Here is a 26,965-nt window from a genome sequence, read left to right on the forward strand (position 1 = left end):
CCGTCATCGTCGGGAGTAATGGCTGATATCTCCGTCGGTGATATGCGGGTTGGCGCAGTCCGAGGCGAGGCTGAGGTGGCCTTGTGCACCTATTCCGGACTTTGATTGATCAACGCGCGTAAAAAGGGCTGGCTGCGCCGGCGCCGCCGGGGCAGAGCGTGTCGGCGCGTCCCGACGGCCGTTCAGTCAGTCGTTGTCTCATCAACCTTTACACATGTTGAGATTGATGTTATACTAATTCTATTGAATTATAACTTGTTGCGTATTATAAGTATGTATAGACACCGGCTCGGTCCGCGTACGTCGCGTACGTTACCGTACGTCGCCGTACGTCGACGAGTTGACATTTGTTGCTGTACAGTTCAGTGATGGATTTTATTTTGATTAACGTGTATAACGATTTCTGTTAACTCGGTCTACGACGGGTCTGCAATGTTATTACGAGAAATAATCTTTAATTAAGTTTGAATTTGAAAATGTTGAATAATTTTTTGAATTAAATTCGCTATATTTTAGTCAAATGTTAATTCTATTTAGTTGTATTGTCGATATTGATTTTGTAATGAAGTGTTATTTTGCGATGTTGTAACGATAAGAGGTAAAATGGAAGGTCTTAGTGTTATAAAGCTCGAAACCAATTAAAAGGTACCTTGAACATTGTCTATATTATATTAACATTAAATAAATGCGAAAAATTAAAATATGTTGTTTCATTCAGTAGCTATCTATAAATTGATTCCTCCTATGTATCCCCATGAACCCTATCACTGTAACAAAAGCTCCATCCAATAAGAAAGTTTTGTGGGAATGCCTTAGTATCTTTGACCTGCAAAAATGTGCCACAGATTTGAAGACATAAGGGCAGTGGCGGATTTGTCTTGGGGCCCAGTAGACCCGGGCCTAGGGCGGCCAAATTTTAGGGGCTGGTAAAACATTCACTGGTAGCAAGAAATAACACAAAGTACCTAAATATTCTAAAGGCGCTCGCACATTATGATGGCCAGCACTACACCGCAACGTATAACAGCGTACATTTTATGTATAAAATATAGTTTTGTTGCATATATATAATGTAATGTATAATCACTACATGACTGCTCTGTCTGTCTGTCTGATGGCGATAAAGTCGAAAACTACTGAACCGGATGCTGGTACTGCTGGTGGCTAAGACTGTAAATCCGCCACTGCATAAGGATAATTAATGTGAACAGTCCCATATCTTTCTACATAAGTTTTGTTTATATTGCCCCTCCCTATCAACCTCTTGGTTATACGGGAAGGGCATTATGACCTGCGCGAACGAACCCGCACAGGGACCATCTAAGTCAGGTCCTAACCCCGGATCAGCACGTTTGCACGTAAATCATCCGGTTCTCTGTAAGGCATAAGTGATGTGCATGTACAACACCCTATTTTCGACAGATATGTCTGCCTTATATGTGTGGTATCGTTCAAAAAAATTTGGCAAAATAAAAACTGGACTCCTCCAAGATATTCACACTGATATTCACGATATCCACGCGATATTCAAACTGCTTCTGTGGCAGGATTCGATTCCCGTGCCGGGAGAAATATTTGTATGGACGCGTTTATTTTCTCTCGTGAATTTGGGTGTAATTTGTCGTTGTCTATGTGTGTGTCCTATGAATTTGAGAAGCTTCATAAGTCTCTCACAAGGTGTCACATGCGGCGTTAAAAAGCCGAAAAAAGCCAATACGACCTGTAGCTCAGTTGGCAGAGGGTCACCCTGGTTTGGCGCGGTCGCAGGTCTTTGTATTAACAATAATAACGATTTTTTTGTGATTGTTCGATCTTTGTATTAATAATTATAATAAACTAGTGGAGTAATTTCATATAAAAAATAATTGAATATCAATTCAATAAAAATTTAAATACAATGAAAGCGACATCTCTAGCCGGGGCTGGTAGCTGTAAAGGTATCTAACTGGGTGACGAAATACTTTCATAGATTTTTCATAGATGTCGCTACGCCTAAAAAGTCGTTGAAAAACCAAATACAGAGACACGACAACAAGCACATAGAAAAATTCGTGAGGTCCGGTGGTTCGTTCCATGGCTTAGCTGGTATAGCGTCTGGCACGGTATGCTAGAAGACGTCGGTTCGAATCCGGCCGGATCGAAGGTATTTTTTCTGAGTGTTCGATCTTTGCAACTACTGGAATAATTTCACATAAAAAATAATTGAATATCAATTCAATAAAAATGTCATAATAATGAATTAACATTTTTACACATACTACTTTTTATTTAGGAGATAAGATTAGCACGAGGAAATTTTTTTATTGTTTCGGAAAACTGGATTATTTTTCTTTTTTTGTACATATGTAGTGACGGGTCGAAAAAGTCGTGCCTATTGGTAAGCTATACGCCTGTCCTTAACAGTTGCAGTGCCAATCAGAGCTTTAAATCGCAAAGAGCTGAGGGGCATTGCCACTGCGCCCGTCACCCTGAGAAATAAGTTGACAAGTCCCATGTGTTATGATTATGAATTTAAAGATCAAACACACGGAAACATTTTTTTGTGGGACTCGAACCCACGTCCATGCTCAAGTCAAAGTCCCATGTGCCTGTAATTTCACTAAATACCGAGATAATATTATTTGTGTTTTTTTTTAGAATGACGAGACGAACGAAATGCACCTGGTGGTAAGCGACAATGTCTAGCCATAACAAGTGCCACTTAGGGCTTTAAATCGCAACGATATTAGGCACTGCCATTGCGCCCATCACCCTGAGATATAAGTTCAGTGCCATGTGCCCGTAATTTCACCACCACCCTTCGAAACCGGAACGCAGAAAAGCTCACATTACTGCTCGGCGGTAGAAATAAGTAAGGTTGTGATAGTAACTACAAACTTGCACTTTAATATTTTAAGAAAATGAATGACATTATTATATTTAACTGCCTCCCAGGTTCGATTCCCGGGCCGAGAGAAATATTTGTATGGCCTACATTTATTTCTCTCGTAAGTTTGGGTGTAATTTGTGGTTGTCTATGTGTGTGTCCATGGCACCCGCGACACAGGGTTTCCCTAGTGCGGGGCTATGTTGAGTGTGTTATATTAAGTATGATGCAGGGAGCATATGATAATAAAATGTAGTAACTGTGTATCGGATTCTATTCCCAACTCATAGAAGGCGACTTCAAGTTCATTCGTACACATTCAATTTATATACAGGAAACACAAACCTTACAATGGAGCAACCGAGCCGTGTCCCCACGCTCAAAGACAATACGTTGACCGTGAAAACCGTTTACCTTTACATACTTAAGTAGGTACTGTAGTCTAGGCTCTACTCTATGAGTAGAAGTACTGGCTGAGTGAATATAGATTTCTATTTAGAATGTGTTTAAAAAAATAGGATAAAAAAGAAGAACATCTTGGCAGATCTAGAAGTAGCCTCCATAAGTGAATATGTGAAAAACACAATAAATATCTAGTTATGAAGATAATCCCAGGTTCTATTTATAAAGTACCTCTCGCTACGTCCCTAGGCTGCAGTACCTATTCATAAAACCCAATGAAGATGCCTCAACAAAAACGTATGTAACTATTTTGTGCCGCATGAATGAAGTTTGGTTTTGAAGGTCAACTGTATCGAACCGTGACCAATATGCGACAGTTAAAAGCCAGAATGATTAATTCATGTTAGGTAAATCTCGCATTTATATTACAACCATGTGTTTCGGAATAAGAACACTAAAGTATTTTATTGAGATTTTTTTGTAAAATAACTCCACTAGTTTTATTATGATTATGGACCGTTGGGACTTGAAGCCATGACCACGCTGCACCATAGCATTGCTCTAACCATCTGAGCCACTGAGCTAACAGAAAGACAAAGGAGAATTTATATAAACGTTATTGTTATAGTAGGGAAATTAACATTTTATGGCTAGGCATTTGCATGATATTTAATATGCAAAACGTGACTGTACCTACGGCATGGCACTATTTTTCTTTTCATGTAGCACAGTGCTACACCATGTTTTCAGGAAATAGAGTAATTAATATTATTATACTATCTATTACCGGAAAATAAAGGAGCAGATTTGCCGTTTTTTGAATATTGCAGATTAAGATATTGATAACATACTTATAAGTACCTAGGTACTTGAAAAGAAACGCATAGTTAAGGAATCGCGATAACATTATGGAGTATTTCACTAAAACAAGGTCATGTTTTTATCAAGTGAAGGGACGAAGAGCAAAAAATCGCAAAGATCTGAGGGGCACTGCCACTGCGCTGTCACCCTGAGATATAAGTTGATAAGCTCCATGTGCCTGTAATTTCACCAGCACCTGTACGCTTCAAAACCGGAAGACAGTAATGGTGACGTTACTGCTTGGCGGCAGAAATAGGTAAGGTGGCAGTACTTCCCTGGTCGAGCTCTTTCACAAGGAGTTCTAGGTACCTACTGCTACTAAATGTACAAATAGGAATTTATAAGCGATACGGCGACCACTTTTTTCGCAATGAATTTCGCTATTAACTATCAGGTACGTGGCTTGTCGAACAATATTGTCGGAAAAAAGTGAGTGGCAATGGTGACGCCACAAGTAAGTAATCAAGATCCATACCACATTGGCCACCAGTCGACAATGCTGCCGCCGTTAGTTGAAAGGGCGCTTGTGACAAAAACACAAAACGTTTAAATAAATTAAATTATAACCTTTTTTAAAAAAAGGAGGAGGTTCTCAATTCGACTGTACATCTACAAAAAGTTCTACAATACATAAGAGCGGAATATATTATGGTGCAAAGGAAATGGATGGAGCCTCAGCAGCAATTGCTACGCTTCAGTTTACACCTGCCGTCAATTACAAGACTTCCGAAAAAAATTGATGACAATATTTTATCATTGTTATCGTGCATTGACAGGAAAAACATTAATACTGGGTATTAAGACATTGATACAGGCTGTAGCTTAAAATATGCTAAACAAAAATTACTTTAAATATATTGCCACGCATTATATTGCGGAAATCTATGTAAAGAAAAATGGAAGTAAATTAAGTAATTAATAGATTCAGGCGTTATTTTGCGGAAGTTCATGTTAATAAAAATGGAAGTAAATTAATTTGCTATTCCGCGAACCCAGGGAAGGTTAAATCGTGCAAAATAGCTGCCCTTGTGTTGAATATTTTTTCATGCAGTTAAGTATCCCACCGTCCCTCCGCATAAAATAAATAACACAAGCGCAATTACGATCTATGGCAACTACAGTCACACTTCATTTGTGAACCGATTTTGGTGATTCTTTTTATGTTGGAAGGAGAATACCTCAGTATTGGTTCCATTTAAATTTGAAGGAAACATTCCACCTGTAAGGGTGGCAAACTAGGGGATGAATCCGGTTTCGCGCACTTTCCGGTAACCGGTTCCAATAAAACTTGGCAAATAGATAGAGTTCCACGAACTTTTGAGGTCGGTTTTTTTATAAAAAAGTTATATTCTTTTAGGACTATATTAACTTTAAATAATTATGTTGCTACCTTGACTGCGTCATCCGTGGCCGCGTACACTTAAGAATGAAGCATTCTAGGGATGCCTCGTAGGGAGGCGAAACACGTGTTGGGTATCATTTTGATGGTGGTGTTTGCGACTGTAGTTGCGTTTGTGTTATTTATTATATTAATTTTATACCGAGAGTGGATGGTAAAATGAACAGCAAAAGAATACAACACAAGCGCAGTTGTTTGGCACAATTTTGGTAACCTTCACTAGACTTGCAGAGTAGCAAAATCTATCCATTATTACTTCCAATTTCTTTTGAACTTAACAGCGGTTCAGTGAACTTGCCTCCTTTAGGGGTCAACGGTTAGAGTTCACGTCTCAGCCAGATTAATTGACTGGAGCAGTTGGCTGTCACTAACCTTGGGTGTAATTAATTACGTACTTGGTTAACTGTACTCACTCTGCTGAACGAGAGCACACACGTGTCCCAAGACCTGTGGCTGTGCAGACTAAAGGTCGTGATCATTCAAAAGCCCTGATAGCTGCCTTCAGTGCCAAACACTGTAGGGAAGTTCTGTCACTTGACAGGAATAGCATTGTGGCTTGAACAAGCACATGTCAAATATTGGGCAGAGAAAAAATAGAATGTAGATTCTGCCACGAGGCGGATGAAACTCCTGTGCATCTCCTCACCCAGTGCTGCCCTCTAATGGGCGTACAAAGTTCCATACTGGGTAGGCAGAGGCCACACCCAGAGGACATAAAACCTGTCGGAGCCAGGAAAGTCCTTCAGTTCTTTAATGCTGTTGGCCTTAGCTCCGAACTGCAATTAGTGGCGATCACAATAGATCTGTCAATCGTCGCAAGTGATGAGGGGCCTTATAGGCCCCGAGTGAAGCGACCCTAATAATAAATACATCCTACGACGCATACATTACTTAAATAAAAAAACGAATATTCTCAGTTCTTTATTTAAAAAATTGATTTTTGTATAAATGAGTACCTACTTTAACTTAAGTACGTACACTAAACCTTAAAGAGATTCAGTAAAAAAATAACTGGACGGATTAAATGCACAATACACGACAAAATATAATAACATAGTCGAAATATACAAAAAAACAAGTCAATATTGTATAAATACGTAACATTAATGTTATGAATTCAAATAAATGTTTACCTTTAGGCACAATATACATTCCAGCGGTACAGAATATAAACGAATGTTTGTTATCTACTTTTTGTCAATTGTGTAAGGTACAACCTAGACCCAAAAAACAGGTCGCGCGTCTCAGCAACTGTATCGTATTATATGTAGTATGTACGTCATGCAATTTACATTAAAATCAATTAAGCTATGTACAAATTTCGTTGCTAAAATTGCGCCTACGTTACGTAGACCTGCCACTGTAACTATTCTCCATGTTCACAAGATACTAGGTGTTATTACAAACGTCCAAATTCGTAAAAGGCAGATTCGAAATGTATTAGACAAAGTTTGGAAATTAAAAAACTATTTCTTCGTATCTATGGATTGGCCAGCCGTGAACATGGAAGGCGCCCGTACAGTTTTTTGTTTGAAAAAAATATGCACGCGATTTATGATCCGATAAAACAATTTCATTTCCAATGCATAGGATTCGTGAAAATCTAAGATTCTCCCAGAATTTCTCACCAGCTACTCTCTCAGAACATGCTTTCTATGAATCGGGTCAAGATAATCCAACATTAAAATATTAAAAAGAAAGCTAAAACATAATTATACGCACCCCTCATGGAAGAATGTCATACGTGAAGTTACGTCAAAAATGTTTATTGCTCCATTGGATACAAAAAATATAACCCCCATCTCGACTAATATTGTTGATAAGAATTAAAGAGGAAATGAGTTATATTTTTCTGTATCCAATGGAACAATAAACATTTTTGACGTAACTCCGCTCATGCCATTCTTCCATGAGGGGTGCGTAGTAGGTGCACTTTCATTCGACAATAAAATTTGTACAATCAGCATCAGTGTTACGCTTATTTATGTATAATAATGTGCCAAACAAATACACGAGTTTCTTGGTCTCAAACCAAGAGATTGCCTGTACTAGAGAAACGGAGTTCACTCGAAGTTACTACCCAGCACCAATTTAGAAAAATTTCCAAATTGGTCCTCTCTGGGATTCGAACCCCGTAGCCTCCAATGTCCAGTATCTACAGGGTAAACCGTTGGGCCACTGGCACGGAGGTGATCGCTAATAGATAATAGGTATATTTCTCACTTGAAAATAAATACTGTAATAACTCAAATTGTGGAACTGAGAAAACACGATTTAAAAATTAAAATAATAATGTGATTATTTTTATTTATACATAATATTTAACATATAGATATTGACTGGTTTCATTTAGTAAGCTTTTGAACTTACAAATCGTGTTTTCTAAATTCCACAGTTTTGAGTTACGGCAGTATAACTGACGTCATGTGCCGATTTATTAATATAACAAACATTTAAGTCTTAAAAAATAGTTTGTGAGACTTTGTAAAAAGAGAGCGTTTTGGAATGTTGCGTTTGGTTATATGGAAAAGATGGTTAGTAGAATACAATCACAAACTTACTTATACTTACACAGACGTGGAGGAAAACTTGATCTTGGCGTACATGTCTCACGAAGATATCCTCAAAAAAGGTTACGTCATAACTTATAAAAACGGCCATTGTATGAAAACACGGACGAAGCGATGGGCACATGTGAAGAGTGCAGCGAGCGGAGGCATATAGAATCTGCATACATCAGTAGGACCCCGATGTGATGGCATAATTTACTAAAAAAACGGCTTAAAACATTTTTTCAAACCTCCGACCAGTTCTACTACTTAACATACTTAAATAATAAAAATTGCCACGGAAATTACGGAAAGAACACTAATCTGGATGTCCCATTTACACATATTTTGTGTAATACACTCGCTGGAGCAGCGCTGACTAGTGCCGGGTAGCCCGAAGCAGAAAGCTAGCTTGTGCCAGCACTATAGTCACAGTTTCAAATAAACTTTGAATATAATTATGTACATTATTTCATCCAACTATGTACTGCTGTTTTTATTCTTATTCATAATGCGACATTAGTTGTGCGAGATTACGTGCTCAAAAAACTCATGGTCAACAATGACATTGTACAATCATTCCTTAAAAAAATCTACAAAAAAGTTCTCATGGCAATAAACAACTTTTAAATTCGGTAGTCATGTAGATTAAGCATTATAATAGAAATCTTAGCACTACGCTGTTGCTTAAATTTACACTGGTTTTCTGTGTAACTTGAGATTCTCACAACACGAGATCAAAGTTGCATAACAAGATTATAATATACTTACTTAAACACTCATTATACATATTTAGAAAATTTATGCTAATGTTTAGTAAAATCTATATAAATATTGTTGACTTCAAAGACAAGAATAATACATTTAATGGCGCAATACGACTATTTCACTGGAGTGCACGAAAGAAGCCTCCCCACACAACATACCATTCCTTTCCTGAATGGGCAATAATCGGCGAGAATCCTTTTACCACGATGGCAAGAGTTACATTTGATACAATACTAAGACTTCACTGATCAGATCAAACATTCTCTGTACTTTACACAAAGGTAACAAAAGTTGCCAATTATATGCAAAATTTGTATCAAGGTGGTTAGAAAATGGCAAAGCCACAAGATTAATGTCTTTGGAACTTATGAACTACATCACTAAGCATTCTGTCTAATTAATTACTTACAAAATATTACTAATATAGCTGCAAAATGCACTTCTACAACAAGAAAGTCCCAATTGTATGTAATAGTTTAGACCATAGATAACTATGAAATAATTTCATATTGTGGTATGTGGGGTTCAAAGTCGAAGCCATTGTAATGAGTGAAGCTCAAACTTCTAGTGCCTGGACCTTCGGCAAACGGCCGTAATTCATGAAGAAGAGACGTAAAAGACGGTCTCTCATCAGGATCCACTTGCCAACATTGTAAACACAGTTGGAAAAGTTCGTCACCAACATAAGAAGGTTGTGATGGTCTCATTCCTCTCAGAATTCTAGCTGCAACCTCTTTATTCGATGAATGATAGTATGGTGTGGCACCTATTGTTAAAGCTTCCCATACAAGACAACCGTACGACCATACATCAGCTTTCGGATTAAACCTGCTCTGTCTGAGCATTTCTTGTGATGTCCATCTCGTATAATCCGGAGCCTCGTGTAATGGTCTTATATGAGAAAGTCCATATCCTGATACTTTCGCGACTCCCGAGTCGCTAAATACAATATTGCGACAGGCAAGACGTTTATGTATTATTTTCTTACTATGCAAGTACTCCATACCGCGTGCAATGTCTACACAGATTTGCAGAACTTTGTTTTCAGTGATAAGGCAGAATTTATTATTTTGCAAGTCTCTAAGTCTACTCTGCAGTAACATCTCTTTAAGAGACTGTTTACTATCTTGTAGAACCACAAATAGTGTAGTGTTTGTTTCACAGATTCCTAGAAGAGAGACTATGTTTTCATGTTCACTTGATTTTATTAATAAATCTAATTCCTGTAACATAAGTTTCTTGTCAGGCCTTTCTAACTCCCTGTCTGATATTACCTGCACTAATCCAGGGGTCTGTGCACCATGCTGTTGGACTTTGCCTTTAGTAAACTTGCCGTAACTCCCTAAGCCAACAACGCAAGATATGTCAATTTCTAGAAGATTCCGTGGTATGTTCCAGAGTTTGCGTTTCAAGTTTCCATAGTAATCGATTCTTTCTTCCTGATCTTGTAGAAAACCGGAGTTTTCAATTTCAATACACGGTTCACTTAGACTAAGTGGGAGAGACTGTGAACCTCTTTGCAACCGTGCCATGTGTATTTTCTTTTTTAATATTATAAGTAGCCCAATGCCAATGAGCAAAAGTACAACACCAATAGCTATAGCTGCACCTAAAGCAACCACCATGGGAGATATTTCCTCTGGCTCATTTATGTTTAAAATTATTTTCTTAGTTGACTCTGCATATCTGATCTTCTTAAAATGACCCTTTTCGCTTACTATTCCTAGAGATACATCAATATCATTAGTCAATGGCAAAGGTGCATTGTAAAAGCCATTATAAGTACTTCTATCCCCTATAATAAAGTCCGATTTTATGTCTTCAGGGTCTAATTCAGCTGTTATGTAGTATGGAAGACCTTGCTCTTCTGCATAAGTGTAATTTCCTAGGGTTTCTGTGATAAATCCTTGTTGATACAACTCTATGGAGACTACAATACGGTACATAGACACTGGGCCATTTACATTCTTAGCTTCTGGTATATGAACGAGCATCCGATCACCGCGGCGTTCTTTGGTCTGTATGTCTGGAGGACTGGGATCTGGTGTGCCAATAATAGTTTCAGAATGAGCTGTTCTATTTGGGCCTTCTTCAATATCATTAACTGCGGCCAAACTTATTGAGTATGTAGAGCCTGGGTGGAGGTTTAGAAGCTCATATTGAAGTGTGTCATTTGATACTCTCCACTCTATTGGTTTTAACACGAAATCTGCAAAAGTTTCTTCAACTTTAGCTCTTAAGACATACCCAGTAATGATAGAATATGCTTCCGGTGGTGTCCAGCGGACTCTGACTGTGGTCTCCGTTACATTAACGATCTCTAAAGAAGTTGGCTCGCCAGGCGCGGTCACGTCCGTATCATAAACGCTCGCCGCGCTGTCGCCGCCGCATTTCTGAGTTTCATTTTTTGGGCACGGAGTTTGGCAAGATTCTGTGGGAAGTTTGAATATTCCAGGCGTATTGCCACAGAAACAAGTGGATTGGTTGCCTATTACAGCGTATTTATAGTAAACCTGCTCACACGCCGATAAGCACACGTCTACCGACTGCCCTGTGTGTGTATTCAACAGATTCTCAACCCTAAACTTGTAGCAGCCAATATAGTCTCCCCTGTCAGCCAAACAGAGGTTTATGCATAAAAATAACACCGTAAAAGAGTACAGCACTTGTCCCATTGTTAAAGCCGTTTTATTGAGTCATAGGCACTTGACATTCAGTTGACGCCCGTTATTTTATTTTCACTAAGATATCTCACTTGAATCGCCAAATAAACATGTTTATTTTTATTGCGGCAAATATTTATACAACTAGAGTAATATTTCTTTCCTTTTCCCTGGTAAAATTTTGTTTAATCGATGATTTTTTGGTTGAGCTTCACTGACCGATGCACGTTTATTTATTGTTGTAATTTGTGACGTTTAGTATTAGTGATGCCTTTGCGAATTGATTCATGAGTATTTATTTGGTTGAAAATGAAAGTAGAAAAGTAACTATTATTGGTACAAAAAATATTTATACTTTGAAACTTCGCCAATATACTAATAAGCCAATAGTAAACTCTAATTTGGTAGCCACGGCACTTAAAAATAGAGATGTTTAACATAATATATAGCTCAAATTATAACGTTAAATTAAAAAATAATTATAGCAATTATAATTTGAAAGACACAAAGGTGCTAAAATTATAACGAACTTTTTTCACTTTGGATTGGAGTACGTTAAGAAAATTAAACCAAATGAGATCTAGCGACATAATTTTACAATATTTCAATGCCATACCATCAATATAGATTGATGGTATGGCATGATGTTGAGTAAAGCACGAATAGCCGTGCTTTACTTATGCAGCTAACAAACAAAATCCTTCTGCGTCCTGACCTATCTCCCTTAATATTTCGTAGATGGCACTATATTCTATGTGAAAATTGCGGCTCTTGTCATTGGTTGAAACAATTATAACGTGAAATACTTTCACATATTATTTGTAGCATTTAACGTTTGGTGCGAAACGCAATTGGTTTATTGATGTTAAATTTCACGTTTGAGTACGCTAAGCGCTAATGCTATATTTAGCACTTAGCTATATTATAATAGTAAAGTATATTATAAATTATAATTTTGGTTACTTTTTAATACAATTTTGAGTTAATAGTGGAACGTTAGCAAAATTTCGTCTGGTGAGGCGATTTAAATTAAGATATAATTAATTACTTGGATTTATTTAGTTAGTTTAGCGTTTGTTTAATTAATTAGTCGTTGCAATGTTTGTATATTTAAGTACGAATGTGAGCGTTATTATTAATTATTATGAGTGTAATTTACTGTGAATAAACAATGTAAAGTTTTGTGCAAATTGTAAATAGCAAATTGTTAAAGTATGAAGGGAAGCTCATTGATTTATCGTTTATAACCTGTAACCACCATATTATGTAATAGTTACAAAACAAATGAAGTCGGTCGTAACTAACCTTAAAAAAAACTGTAAACTATTCTATAGATAGACCATAGACGCTATACTTAACATTTAGCATTTTGCACTTCCTTCTACACATGCAGCCTGTGGGAGACGTACTCTCAGAAGGCATATAGGGCCCTCCGTGTCCAATACAATAATGCGTTTAGGGTGTTGATGGGGCTGCCCCGATACTGCAGCGCCTCGGGCATGTTCGCAGCGGCTCACGTCGACTGTTTTTACTCAACCATGCGCAAACGCGCATTGGCACTGGTGAGTAGGGTACGGGTCAGCCCCAACACCATCATGCGCATGATTGCGGACAGGTTCGACTGTCCATATATGAACCAAGCTTGTCGCCTGCATGTTGTTTCAAACACGTAGTTCATAAGTTAAATAATTTTATAATGATAGTTTGTGTTTTGTAATATTTTGTAAATTTTATTTTTATTATGCATTAAATTTCAGGTAATAATAATGTAATATGTAGTGAATGTATTGTCTATAATATGGGTTTTTGCTGCCCGAAATAAATGAATTTTATTTTATTTTATTTTATTTTTTTTTTATTTTTATTTAACAAGTTAGCGCACGTCACTATAACTATTTTACGTTTCTCTCCATTCGTTACATTATCACACGACCTTGAGCTGCTAAAAATTATAATTTTAGCACTTTAAATAGCGCGCTATACAAATTTAGCATTTAGCGTGCTATGTGAATATAGGAGTTAATCTAGTAGTAGAGATCTACTTGAAAAGAGTTGTATTGGTGGAGTTAGCTAGTTAGTAAATTTTTTTGTTACTGCTTGAGCGTCGATATATTTTAAAGAAAGATGTAATTTGTGAAAGATATAGGAGTACTGGAATGAAACTGGAGCTTTTATTGTAAAATTGAAACATAAATTAAATAGACACATACGTTATTATTAACGTAAAAGTGACAGACAAGTTTATAATTATAACCTTTCAGAAGCCATCATTAAGTGTTAAGAAACAAAGCTATTTTTATTGAATTACCAACAATGAAAAGGATTTTCTAAATCTTTCTAAAGCTGAGAATTACAGCTCAGCCATATCTTCATGGGCGTTTTGTAGCATTTCAGCGCGTGTGTCACCCAACATATTCCCAGTGAATTCTTAGGATTTAAAAACGACGGAAACGCACGTTTGTTGTATGTAACGTATGATATCAGCTCTTGATTCTTTTGGTTTGTTTAATCTTTTATTTTAACAAAAGGAAACTTCAATAAACGCATTCCGTGTAAGGTTTACTCTTGCTAAACCTTTGATTTTCGTACTCTAATGCAATTATATATTATTTAAATTTACATTTTATTTTATTGCGGTTTATTATTCTGATGAAATTATATAACTAAATGTTTTACTTTTATTTATAATCTGTAACTTTTTCGCTGCTTACAATGGGTTTTTATATTGATATTTCTCAACCTTTCAATCTATAGAAAACAAACGTTTCTACTTGCCATCATCGTAGTCGGGTTCTGTTCTATAAAACAGAGTAACAGATATTCACAACTGCTCCGTACACACTTTCATTTCAAGCACTAAACGGGGAATATAGTTTATGGAATCTTGATTGGGTAGTCTATGGTTTTGATTCTTTATACGCAATGGATATTATAGCGTCAACGCGACGAAATAAAAAAAATACACAAAGATTTACAAACTATCTTTATGTGTGTACTATATTACATACATTCAATGTACTTCAATTTTTACACGTCAAAAATATTATTTTTGTTCTTTTTTCAGTAGTAAATACTTTATTTAATTTCTATACACATCGTGGCGTGTAAAGAATTTTCTTAAAACGCGTCGAGTAAAAGAAACAAAAGATATCGACATTCTGTCACACTTATGCATTAATTCAAAAGACTGACTGAGCAACTGTCAAGTCAAACGCAAGTTTCAAATTTAAACGTTAAACGGAAAATACGAATAATGTTGTGTTCAGTTGTGTTGTAATTGTAAACAGTGAGTTCTGAAGTATTGAGTTGATAACTTATAACTTCATTTTAAAATGTCTACACGTTCTGGAAGACGTAAGTATAATATAAATTGCCTTGTACTCTGCAAGATATTAAAAATATTTATAGTGTTGTAACTGTGTGAAACCCTTGCATTTTCAGGTATTCACAATTCATTTCACGATGATACTGTGACATTTGAGCCAGACCTCATCACTAAAAGCGTAAGAAAGACTCGTAGCAAACGTTTAAGGGAAATAAATGACCAAATGGACGTGACTATGCCGAAGCCGGCAAAACGTGAAAACTACGTTTCTTACCCTACAGACGACGAGCATGTAGGTGATGCAAGGCTTAATGATGCCAGGAGCACTAAAAAAACACGTCGAAATACTCTTAAGGAGCAAAATATCAACATTCAAAATGCTGAGTTTGAAGATATTGTTATAGATACAAAGAAACCTAACAGAGTTACAAGACAGACGCGGAAATTGGCTGAAAATAATCCTGAAGATGTTTCTGTTGGGGACCAAGATATTACAGGCGCTCCAGACAAAAAGAAAAATAAGAAAAGTAAGAAAAAGAAAAGAAGTCATACTGAAAGCTTAAATGAGAATGATACAGAAGCTGTAGTGACAGAAAAATCGTCCAAAAAGTCAAACAAAACAAAGAAGCACTCAAATTCAAGCGCAAAACTCACTAAAACAGACGTAAACAAAAGTAATATTTCTATAGACTCATTTCACAGCGCTGCTGGCAGCCCTCTAAAAGAACACATCAAAGATCCAGGAATTATTATTGGTAAATCATCAGAAAACCAGAAAGTTAACACAACATTTGAAATAGAAGTCCCTGTAGACACGCCCTTGAATACTACATTTGAAAAAGACAGCAAGAGCAAAAAAAAATCGAGTGTTAAAAATTCCACATTTGACAAAACTGATATTACTACCGCTTCTGGAACACCAAGAAAATTGAGCATAAAAAATTTAACTTTTGACAAGAATCACATTCCTTCAGAAGCAAGAAAGTCAAGTTTAAAAAGTTCTACATCTGACAAAATTGATTGCCCTATAACTCCTGTGAAAGTTCAAATCTCTAAGTTTGATAAAGTGGATTCTATGGATATTGAAAATCCCAACAAACTTTACACTACATTTGAGACAGAACCAAAAACTAGACGCTCCCTACGTAACAGCAATGTGATAGATAATATTGTGAAAGAAGTTATTGTCACCAAAAATAATATGAAAAACACTACTTGTGATAAAGAAATAAAACTAAACTCAACATATGACAAAATTGAAGAGACTTCACCAAAATCTTCACTTATCTCTTCCGACAGTACTGTTAATGTAACATTTGATAAATCGGACAATTCCCGTGTTAGCATTACAAGTGACGATTCCAAGACAGAAAACATAATAAACACAACTCCAGTACTGATTGAAAGTAGTATAGATGAATCAAAACATTCAGAACTGCTTAACGTGTCTAACAAAACAAAAACACCCGATAAAAATGTCCATGAAGGCCTGCAATCGGTAACACCAATCAAACGTGAGGGTACATTCACAAAAGAGGGACCAGAAGTAACAACATCACCAAAACCAAAAATATCTTCAGAAAGAACTCCTACAAAGAGAATGTCTTTGCCATCACCAGGTTTCACACCATACCGTGTTTCTCAAACGTCCCAAAGTTCACAAAAGGAGAAAAAAAGTCTCCTAAATGTGACCAGGTCAATTGAAAAACAGACTAGACTGTCATCTCTGGCCGAACAGATGCCGAGACAGACACGGGTAATGTTTTGCAGTCCGGTGAACAATCCTGGTGTGATGACGCAGCAAAAGAAGAAGATCATTAAGTCCAGCCTGAAAGGATCTAATAAGAGTTTCCGTTTTGAGGAAAATGGTAAGCATTGCTCATCTTTCATTTCATTATATGCTTGTGAAGCCAGCAGCATCAGAGTGACGTAATCACATGTTGCTCGAATATCTGTTTTTCTTTTTGCTTATTTAATTATTTGACGGGACATAACGGTTGCTGATGCCTTGACGTTAACAATTATTGTTTTTAGATAATGGAAAAAAAAAATCCTCGCTAAGTTTCCTCTGATTAAGACTGCAATTTATTGTCTATAAATAGAAGATAAGACTTTTGAAAACTTAGTAAGAAAGTTTACAGACAGTGAATGATACTTACCACACCCTATTAATAATATATGTTTATTTTCAGAGCCCGTCCGTCCAACGACGCGCAAGCGGTCCCTCACCCAAGATGACGCGCAGGATTCGCGCGCCAAGCGCAAACGCCTCGCTGATGGGCTGCAGCACTCCGTCGACCGTCTCTCCAGACCTAGGACGTCCAGTGCTTCTGGTAAGCCTGTGTTTCATCGAACAAGATTGCATAGTGATATTATTAACACTATGTACCCTGTACCAGAGTACCATTCTCCTTTTATTTTCATTCAACATTAAAAGGGGTATCGACAACACTAGCTTACAAGATTAAAAATAATAAAATCCAAATAACTAACTAAACATTGTTTCTGTCAAACGTTAATAATGGTGTTCAGAAATGTGGAATAAAAGGCGTAGCTTTGGCAACGCAACAATAAATATTTATCACAATAAAATATTTCTCATATGAGCACATTATGATATGGAACACTTGTCCGTCAATGACATTCGCAATCGAGAACAGCAAGACACGTCTGTCGACCGATTATAGACTGCAAGATTATCACTTTACATACAAATTAATTTTTGTCAGTACCCATCTCAGACCACATGAAGCATGGAAAATGGTACAGTCAAGAGCAATACCAAACATGACACTTCTCTCCGTTCATATCGCACGAGAAATAAATTTGGAACAACACATACAGGGTGATAGATAGCGTCAATATTATTCTGGACGTTTTCCTTCTGTGTTTGACTACATAACATAAATAACAGCATATAGGTGATATGAGTAAAGGGTAATCCATCATATCTCAAATACTTTGACTTTAAAATAACTTTTTTATAAAAAAACTGACCTCGAAAGTTCGTGGAATCACATATTTTTGCCAAGTTTTATTGGAATCGATTACCAGAAAGTGCGTGAAACCGGATTCGTGACCAAGTTCACCATTGCAGGTGGAATATTGCCTTCAAATTTAAATGGGAACAAACTGAGGTACCCTTCAACAAAAAAAAAGAATCATCAAAATCAGTAAACTACGGTCAAAAATACGGTACAAAAATACGGTCGAATTAAGAACCTTCTCCTTTTTTAAATCGGCTAAAAAAGCCATGTCTAATATAACAAGAAAAGGCCTGTATGAAAAGACTGATGCGGAGGATGCCATGGATAGCTGTATGTATTAAATAAGTAAATAAATGCTGAAAGGGATTTGTCGGGAGTGTAACTGTTCAAGTGTCCCAGAGGTATTCTAGAGCAACAACGCGTATAGTGCTTAACGGTTTAGCCTACCCTTATAAAAGCTTCTACCTAAACTCTTACTGACTAAATCTTATAATTTTCCAACAAAGTTGGGTAAGGTAACAAAAAACAGTAGTAAAAAAATAATATAAAATAAAGTAACTTTTTTTGTACAAATTATTAGTGTTACATTTTGTCTACAGTGGCTTCTGTTTATTTTTAACCGACGTCAAATAAGGAGGAGGTTCTCTATTCGAATTTTTTTTTGTGTGTTTGTTACACAACGAAAATATTCCACCTCTAAGGGTGGCAAATTAGGGGATAAATCCGGTGTCGCGCACTTTTCGGTAACCGATTGCAATAAAACTTTGCAAATAGATTTATTTCCACGAACATAATGATGTCGGTTTTTTTTTTACAAAAGAGATATAATTATTAACCAATATAATAATAATATTTTAAGGTCCAATGGCAAGTGAAACTTAAATCTTAATGGCTAACTTGGTGACAATTATAGTGGTTATTTATTATAATTGAATTAATTAACTGACAGATTTATCATGTTTTGCACGTCTCCAGCGAAGCTAGCGGAGTCGACGCCGGCGAGGAAACCGGTTACGCCGTCGAAGACCAGGTCCGACGTGAAACGCACCAAGCTGCCCAACTTCGCGGCGCTACACCGGAAGCAATTCGACAGGTTTGTATAGGGACTCTTAATAGGCCCCAGTTACCATGATAGTTTTGTAGACATACATAATCATCCATGGTTCTACTGGTTGGATTCAAGTCAGACTCAATATTTTTTTTCTTTGTGTTTCTCTGATATGTGTATCAATAATTATAAAAAGCTAGTGAAGTATTTTCACATAAAAGTATATGAATATCATCATAGTAAAATACATGATATTCAATAAAAATAGATATTGGAAATAAAACTATTTTCTCGGATACTCGCGTATATTTGTTGTAACAATTGTGAAAACCTAAGAACTGTATCTAAACTATTTAAAGGCTAAATTGCGGCTATTTGTTATCGGATTATTTCCGGTTCCATATTTAGAGCGTAATAAAATTATTCGACCGCGGTGATAGCAGCCATGATACCAAAGAACATTAAAATTAATGCAAAACAAATTTTAAATTTAGTTTGCCGTGAAGTGTTTGTTTTCTGTGCAATCACTAGTTAAAAATATGCGTAACTTCTTGTGACCAGGGTTTGGAATATCGGTATTATCCGGAACTGGTGCCACTAAACTTGCTGCAGTACCTGTATTTGAAATAAGTACTACCGGTATAAATTATCTTATATGGTGGTCAATGGTTTCGCTTACCTCATGGTATCAGTTAATTATCAATTATCCGCCATTATACTGGGTTATTTTTAAAATACTTACAAACTTGCAGGACTTTTAAAATTAAATTAAATAGGACTTTATTCATCAACCACACACACACACACACATTTATTTTAATAGCAGTAGAGCTTGTGAAATAGTTTGTCCAGTGAAGCACTGCCATCTTACTTCTGTCGCCAAGCAGTAATGTCACCATTGCTGTGTTCCGGTTTTGAAAGATAAGGGTGCTGGTGAAATTGACTATATATACATGTGACTTGTCAACTTACGTCTCATAGTGACGTGCGCAGTGGCAGTGCCCCTCAGATGTTTGCGATTTAAAGCTCTGTGGCACTGCAACTGTTAATGACAGGCGTGTTGCTTACCATCAGGCGCATGACTTGTTCGTCCTATCACTTGATATTATAAAAATAAAAAAACAAAACATACAGAAAATTGCACGATATTATGTACTAACGAATTATGAGCTATAAGTGATAAAAGGACGAAGCTTCAGCATCGTGCTGTTTTTCAGTCTCCGCCTGTGTTATCTGTTGGAACAAAATTTTGAACAAAAGGCCTACAATAAAACAAACATCCTTAATCTAATTTACTGGTTACGAGTGATAATAATACACACATCAAGCGAAAACAAACAAATCTAATCAGGACGACAAAGGGTACAAATGACTGTTACCAGACAACTACGGACTACCATTCCGTAACCAACCAGTAACATGACGATTTCTGTTGCAAAATAAGCCATTCCTTGCACTTACTAACATCATAAAGAACAACTTTTGTTTCATGGCTTTTTAAATTCTGTAACATTTAGGTTCCGGTATTCGGGTATCGAAATGGGAAATGCTAGTAATACATGTATTTTTTATACCGGTACCGAGCCGTGTTGTGACTCCCTGTAGGAGTTCACAGTTTTGTTTAAGCGCCAATCGTAGCTTCAACACCAGGGGCCTACCATAACCTTTTAAAAACAATCTTATTTCAATGTAAGCTTATAGCAAGCTTATTATAATATTACTCGTATTCGTACCATGACAAACCTATCAACCAAGTAATGTGTTATTGCTAAAATGACTGAAAGAACGAATGATTTCCCAATATTGTCTATTCCTCACTAAAAATAGGAAATAAATAACGTTATATGGACTGTATAATGCCATCTCTTTCTTTTTTTCATGTTTCGAATCGTCCCATTGTAGTATGATGTTAAAAGTATTTAAAATTATTATATTCAGAGAATTTTAACTGCCAAAAAACGATAAGTATGTTATAATGAAATCTATCAAAATTACGTTGTTTTCAATTATTTTTCCGCATTTTCATGAAGAAAAATCAATAAAATAAGCTGAGACTTGATTGTCACGTTGTGAATTCGGAATTACAGTCCAGTGTCAACTGTTAGTGTCGCCCAAGGAGCATATAGATGATGCTGTCGTAATTTTACGAAATTAACATTTATTTCCTATGTAATATTGAATAAAAAAATAAACAAAATATTGAAGAGATATATGTAAATAAATAAGTTCAACTTAACTTTTAATCGTTACAAATCAACATTTAGACAATAATATTGCCTCCATTGCATCCGTGTAACTATTTTAAGATTGGTAAATTTGACATAAGAACAATATTACTTTAATGTCAAGTCGCGCCATAGTACGAACTGAGCGAATGAATAGTCACAAAGCTGCCAATGAAACATAAGCTTAATAAAATATAAGTTTACTTTAAGCGCGTCATGGTACGAAAAGTCAATCTAAGGTTAAAGTAATATTGTTTTAAGAGGTTGTGGTAGCCCCAGGACGTCCGATGTCCGATTAACGGAGGAACGGCGTAGTGTTGCTTACGCTCGGCGGTGGCGATTGGTCTGCAGGATGGAGTCCCTGGACGAGTGCCAGCTGCGCAAGGCGCGGCGCGCGCGGCAGCTCCTGACGCCCACCGGAGGCGTGGCCGTCCTCGACGGGAGCAGCCCCGCAGGTACGCTTCTGCCACATACCCTTTATCTGAGCGACGAACACCCCCGCGTCGGTCAACCAGCCGATGTTTACAGTACGTACTAGTACGTAAGTGTAAGTAATCTTAAATGCATTAATTTTCCAATTGGATTACTTAATGTTGTTGTTTAAGACATCACACTCAGATTTATATCAGATCACATTCAGACGCCTATTTCTGCCGCCAAGCAGTAGTATGAGCATTACTGCTTTCCGGTTTGGAAGGGTAACGGTGCTGGTGAAATTACAGGCACATGGGACTTGTCAACTTATGTCTCAGGGCGACTGACGCAGGGTCAGTGCCCCTTAGATTATTGCGATTTAAAGCTCTGAGTGGCACTGTAACTGTAATGGAAGGCGTGGCGCTTGCCATCAGGCCCACGACTTGTTCGTCCCGTCGTTGATATTATTTAAAAAAAAAATTCATGCAATAAAAGCGTAAAAGACGTAAGTATCGCGTCTAGCGTTTCCGCTCTTATTACATGGTGTTAAAAGTTCTTCTGTCGATAAAGAATGGTTAACCTTACTATACAAAACATTCACAAATTACATAATCAAATTTTGTCGAGTTCAGTTTTTCCCTTGAACGTAATTAGAAAATGTAAGAAACAACGGTAATTAGTACGTAATTGGTGAAATAATTGCATAATGAAGTAATTTATAAACAGTATAATTTTGTAAATATACTATTCAATAAAACTAGGATACAAAAGAAGTACTGCACACAAGCATTCTTTTCTTTACATGATCTCAATTGGTCCAGGCGCGAATAGATGGCGCTTAAAATAATCCATAAAAGATCGAAGTTACCGTCTCTACACATTATTCAAATTGAACAAACTGACAAAAACTGACAGATGTTAATAACGGGAAGAATTTGTCAGTTACACTAAAGCGATAACATTGCTGTTGCACAACATGTTACGGATGCACTAATTTACATCAACCCTTCTTAAATCACCTATACTTGGAGTAGCTAAGAACTTTTCAAATCAAACCGTGTGATAAGCATAGTTTATATGATTTTAGTTCTAAGAGTTTTCACAGTTCGACTTTTTTAAATGTACTTCATTTTTTTACAAACAAATGGTTGATTTCCGTTGATCATAATAATTCCTATAGAGGCTTATCGACGCGTGACAATAGAAATAAGTATAATATTCGTATGATTTTGTAATATGAGTTATTATATGTAATTTATGTAAATACACTCATGTAGTAATATTTGACCAACGTTGAATTGAAAATGAAACATTTTTTTTTCGAAAAACAACCAACTTTATTGGGCTTTTTAGAGTATATCGACTGTGAACTAGCAACCTCAACTTTGACTACTTTACATTGACTTTACATTTGACAAAAAAAAATTGTTTGCCTCATTTATATAGCATCTGGTTTATTAAACAAAAATACGTACTTTTTTAATATTTTTATTACACATACACTACATATTTTTTTCTTCACCTGTAAGTCAATATCAAGTTGTCAAAATTGATATAATACCAGTTGCCAGTTCACAGACGAATGCGATTTTAAGTCCATAAAATCATTTTTTTTTTCTTTTTGAAAAAATCGCGCGTCACTTGCAAGATGATAGATGATTATGATTTTTGTTGAATAGAATGAACATTCCGAAAAGTAGATGAGAAGAAAAACATCAACAACAACATATTTTGTTATTAGACACATATGAAAAATATTTATAAGTCAAATAGAATCATCTTACCTTGGAACAATGCTAAATAGATTTGTTTGTTGTGTCACTTCAGCCGAAAGACGTCCACAGCTGGATATAGACCTTTCATAAAGATCGCCACAAATGAAATTGTTCTTTCGCTATCAAACACTAACATTATTTGGTATTTTGATCAAATCAAATAAAAAAAATATTATAGTCCAGTCATCTACCATATTGATGATTTTGCGGCTTACAATGCACGGACCTGCACTTATAATCTATGTCTGGAGTTCATGCGTCCTTATCGCACTCGCTACAGAACTTGGTACTTGGTACTTGGTGCAACGGGCTGGTATCCGCAACAGAAATAACAGAAATAATTTGTAAAAAAAAAATAAAAATAAAAAATTAAAATTAAAATAAAAATAAAAAATTAATTTCGCTACAGAAATAATTTGCTATCTCAATCTTCAAATAGCTGGTATTTATTAAAATAAACAGAAAAATAAATAAAATATAGCAATAATGTTAATCTTTTTGCCAACTTACGCCTGGCATGTGATTCCTTGTGTTTTTTATACTTTAATATGGCAAATGAATTTTATAAATAAACACGACGGGATTTTTCTTAAAATGTCTCAATTGTACAAATGTCAAAATCGTCTCTTTGCTCGACGCCGATTGAGTGCAAGATCGGTCAATTGACTGGTTTTCGAAACTTCACTACGCGGTCACTAGTCATACTGCCTTCTTGCCATAAATTAATAAAATTAGTCATTAGTAAGTCTTGTTTAACATATAATTATAATGTACAATCTTCCTTATGTGAGAGTGAATAAATAAATTAAATAAATAAATTTACGCTAGCTATCTTTAAAAATCAAATTAAATTTTTTTTTATTCAAAATTCTGTATGATCTGTTTTGTACCATACCGTTTATTTGTATTCTCATTCTAATGTAGGGATTATATTGTTTTTACTTTTTCTTTTTAACTATAAAGAAAGTAGAGATTATAATTATGAAGAGTAATAGAATAATTATTTTTCATATATCCCTGAATCTGTACAGCTTTCTGTGTTAGCCAATAAGTATGGTGTATATCCTTTAAATTTTGTCAAGTATTCTACATTTGCTATTGTTGTAAACCATCATGTTGGCTTTCCTATACAATAAATAAATCAATAAATGTGTTGTAAATTTGGGTAATTTTCACAAGAGAGTGATTAAATTCTGCGTCCATACTGTAACTACTACTAAACCATGGTATATCTCTAAAATTAGCATCCGAGACCTTAGGAGATTAATAAACATTAACATTTAATACAGAAGTCTATTATACAATGTCCCATTAGTAGAGCCGTTACGAACGCAAAGATTGGTTGGTAATTTTAATTCATTCACGACAGAATTTGGCATCATAATCTATTAACAATATTAAAAAATAATTTACTTTTCAGGTACTTCCACGGAACTTAAAATCACTTCTACAAAACTAAAAAGTAACTCTACGGAACCAAAGCGTACCACTGCGGTACCAAAAGGTACCTCTACCGAGCCAAATGGTACTTCTACGGAACCAAAAGGTACTTCACTGAAAACAAAAGAACTCTTAAAGGAGACTGAAACCAAACAGGCAACAAACCCGGAGCCACTACCCACTCTCGATTCTTTACGTCCCGGCTTCACTCGGTTTGGTTTCAGAATGAACTGCGATGCAAACCCGTTCAGTATCACGAAAACCAAAACTGCTAAAGAAAAAACCGTTGGTTTATTAATACAAATGGAAAAAACAAAGAGTTTGACAAGTGAAAAGGAAAAACCCAATACTTTAACTAACAAGGAAAAGTTTAATGGTTTGACGAGGCAATTGACACAACCATCTTTAAACGGCGGAACGATAAGCCGACGAGCTGTTGCCAAACAAACCGTAATGAGAGAGAAATCTTTCTCATCTCTTTCTAACAGGCGAGATTCGAAGAGAAACGAGAATCGGACGGTTATAAAAGGGGTTAGGACTAATAGGAGGTTTGAACTGCAAATGAAAATGCGGAATTTGGATTGAATACATTAGTAGACATAAGTATGATTTTAATTAATCTGGTTTTCAACTACGAACACTAACCTTATTCGGTAAATAACTGGTTTAATTTTTAACCGACTTCAAAAAAAGAGAAGGTCCTCAATTCGAGCATATTTTTTTTGTGTGTTTGTTACGCGATTAGTCCGGTATTTGTGAACAGTTTCCGATGATTATTCATATCAGTATTAGTTTTTAATTAGGGGATGATTCCGGAGTATTGAGTTTCACCCACTACCAATTCTTAATCAAACCAATAATAATAATAATAACGCGCACACTCAACACAGTCCCGCACTAGGGAAACGCTGTGTCGCGGGTGCCATGGACACACACATAGACAACCACAAATTACACCCAAACTCACGAGAGAAATAAATGTAGGCCATACAAATATTTCTCCCGACCCGGAAATCGAACCTGGGCCTCTGCGTGGCAGTTCGGCATGGTTCGGCCACGGAGGCAGTTAATGAAAAGCAATAAAAATAAAATGATGATCATGATGGAAATAGCAGACAGATGAGAGGAACTCCTCAACAATGTATAATGGCGATAGGACGAGTTGTATTTTTTTGGTTGCTCGAGTTGACTCGACTCGGTGTCTCGCAGAGATACCGACCGCGACTCGAGCGTGTTCCGAAGGTCACCGAACCGACTGTAGTATTCGGCTCGGCGGGGCGGGTACCGAACTTAGCTAGCTCGAGTTCATAAGAAAGTAACTCGAGTTGACTCATTGTGGGAGTGACTCGAGTTAAATAACTTGACTCGCCCATCGCCAGTGTATAACAGCTGCATCGTGTTTAGGCTCATACGATTAGTTTTGACCAGGCTTCCATCTGTGTTTATTATCATTGAGGAGGCCACGGCAACAAATACACCGAAAATGGACAAGCATAGTTTTGAGGTCGATTTTTTTTATAGCAACTCGCTTTGGCATCGTGCTTTAACTAAAAGCTTTTTATTTGACATTACGTTGTACCTACACGCTCTGTTATAAAACACTCTCGTAAAATAATTTCCACACAAGCAAAGATGGGCTTTGGATTACAACCCAATCAACCCGCCCAGGTTTACACAAAGAGTTTTAACCCATTTCTGTCCCGAAATAGTATTTTTTTTAGTTAATTCCATACTTATGGAAATTTCGATGTAAAAAATCTTTTTTAGTTGTGGATTCTTACTACTAAGAATGCACATTACACTTCGATTTTTATTAAGATCGATTCAAGTGCATACAATCCAACGATTTTTTGTTTCGATTTATTTCAATTCGATTATCAAGCGAATCGATTTAATAGAAAGGCACAAAACTCCATTTACAACACATATTTAGATGTTAATAGTTATTGCCCTCGATTACGGGCTTAGTGATGGGTTTTAACCTTATTTAAACAAAGAGTTGACAATGCGCCGGGTTAAAAAACGGACGTATGCACTCAAATAAAGAGTAAGACAAAAGTTTCCTGGACATTACTCCATAATTAGTCACTCGGTGTGCAACGATCACAATTTTTCTGCTAGTAAAAAAAACAGTCCGTTCCTTCGGAAGGACTTGTAATGTATAACTCACTTTATAAAACAAGTACTGTGCAGTTTACAACCATTAGTTCCGCACCGCAGTGGAGTAATGGAAGTTGCCGGAT

The 26,965-nt window shown here is 36.3% G+C and overlaps 2 protein-coding genes across 2 annotated transcripts; one reads left to right on the forward strand and one right to left on the reverse strand.

The window, feature by feature from the left end:
- Positions 1-7,461: 7,461 nt before the first annotated feature.
- On the reverse strand, positions 7,462-11,632 carry LOC113239883 (putative tyrosine-protein kinase Wsck). Its single transcript, XM_026477040.1, has one exon. It carries the CDS (start codon positions 11,518-11,520, stop codon positions 9,337-9,339), a length of 2,184 nt encoding a protein of 727 aa, XP_026332825.1. The 5' UTR covers positions 11,521-11,632; the 3' UTR covers positions 7,462-9,336.
- Positions 11,633-15,056: 3,424 nt separating this feature from the next.
- On the forward strand, positions 15,057-25,417 carry LOC113239897. The gene is made up of 5 exons (XM_026477059.1): positions 15,057-16,701; positions 17,026-17,166; positions 18,796-18,913; positions 21,445-21,548; positions 24,703-25,417. Exons 1-5 carry the CDS (start codon positions 15,057-15,059, stop codon positions 25,305-25,307), a joined length of 2,613 nt encoding a protein of 870 aa, XP_026332844.1. The 3' UTR covers positions 25,308-25,417.
- Positions 25,418-26,965: the final 1,548 nt, after the last annotated feature.

This window comes from Hyposmocoma kahamanoa, unplaced genomic scaffold, assembly GCF_003589595.1.
Source record: "Hyposmocoma kahamanoa isolate Upper Pololo Valley unplaced genomic scaffold, ASM358959v1 117, whole genome shotgun sequence".
Classification (NCBI taxonomy): domain Eukaryota; kingdom Metazoa; phylum Arthropoda; class Insecta; order Lepidoptera; family Cosmopterigidae; genus Hyposmocoma; species Hyposmocoma kahamanoa.

Bases quoted from the DNA above. Each gene is read 5' to 3' on its own strand.
- LOC113239897 (XM_026477059.1), top strand. From the start codon at position 15,057: ATGGACGTGACTATGCCGAAGCCGGCAAAACGTGAAAACTACGTTTCT. The intron at 16,702-17,025 runs GTAAGCATTGCT...GTTTATTTTCAG, and splicing joins TTTCCGTTTTGAGGAAAATG to AGCCCGTCCGTCCAACGACG. The intron at 17,167-18,795 runs GTAAGCCTGTGT...GCACGTCTCCAG, and splicing joins TAGGACGTCCAGTGCTTCTG to CGAAGCTAGCGGAGTCGACG.
- LOC113239883 (XM_026477040.1), bottom strand. From the start codon at position 11,520: ATGGGACAAGTGCTGTACTCTTTTACGGTGTTATTTTTATGCATAAAC.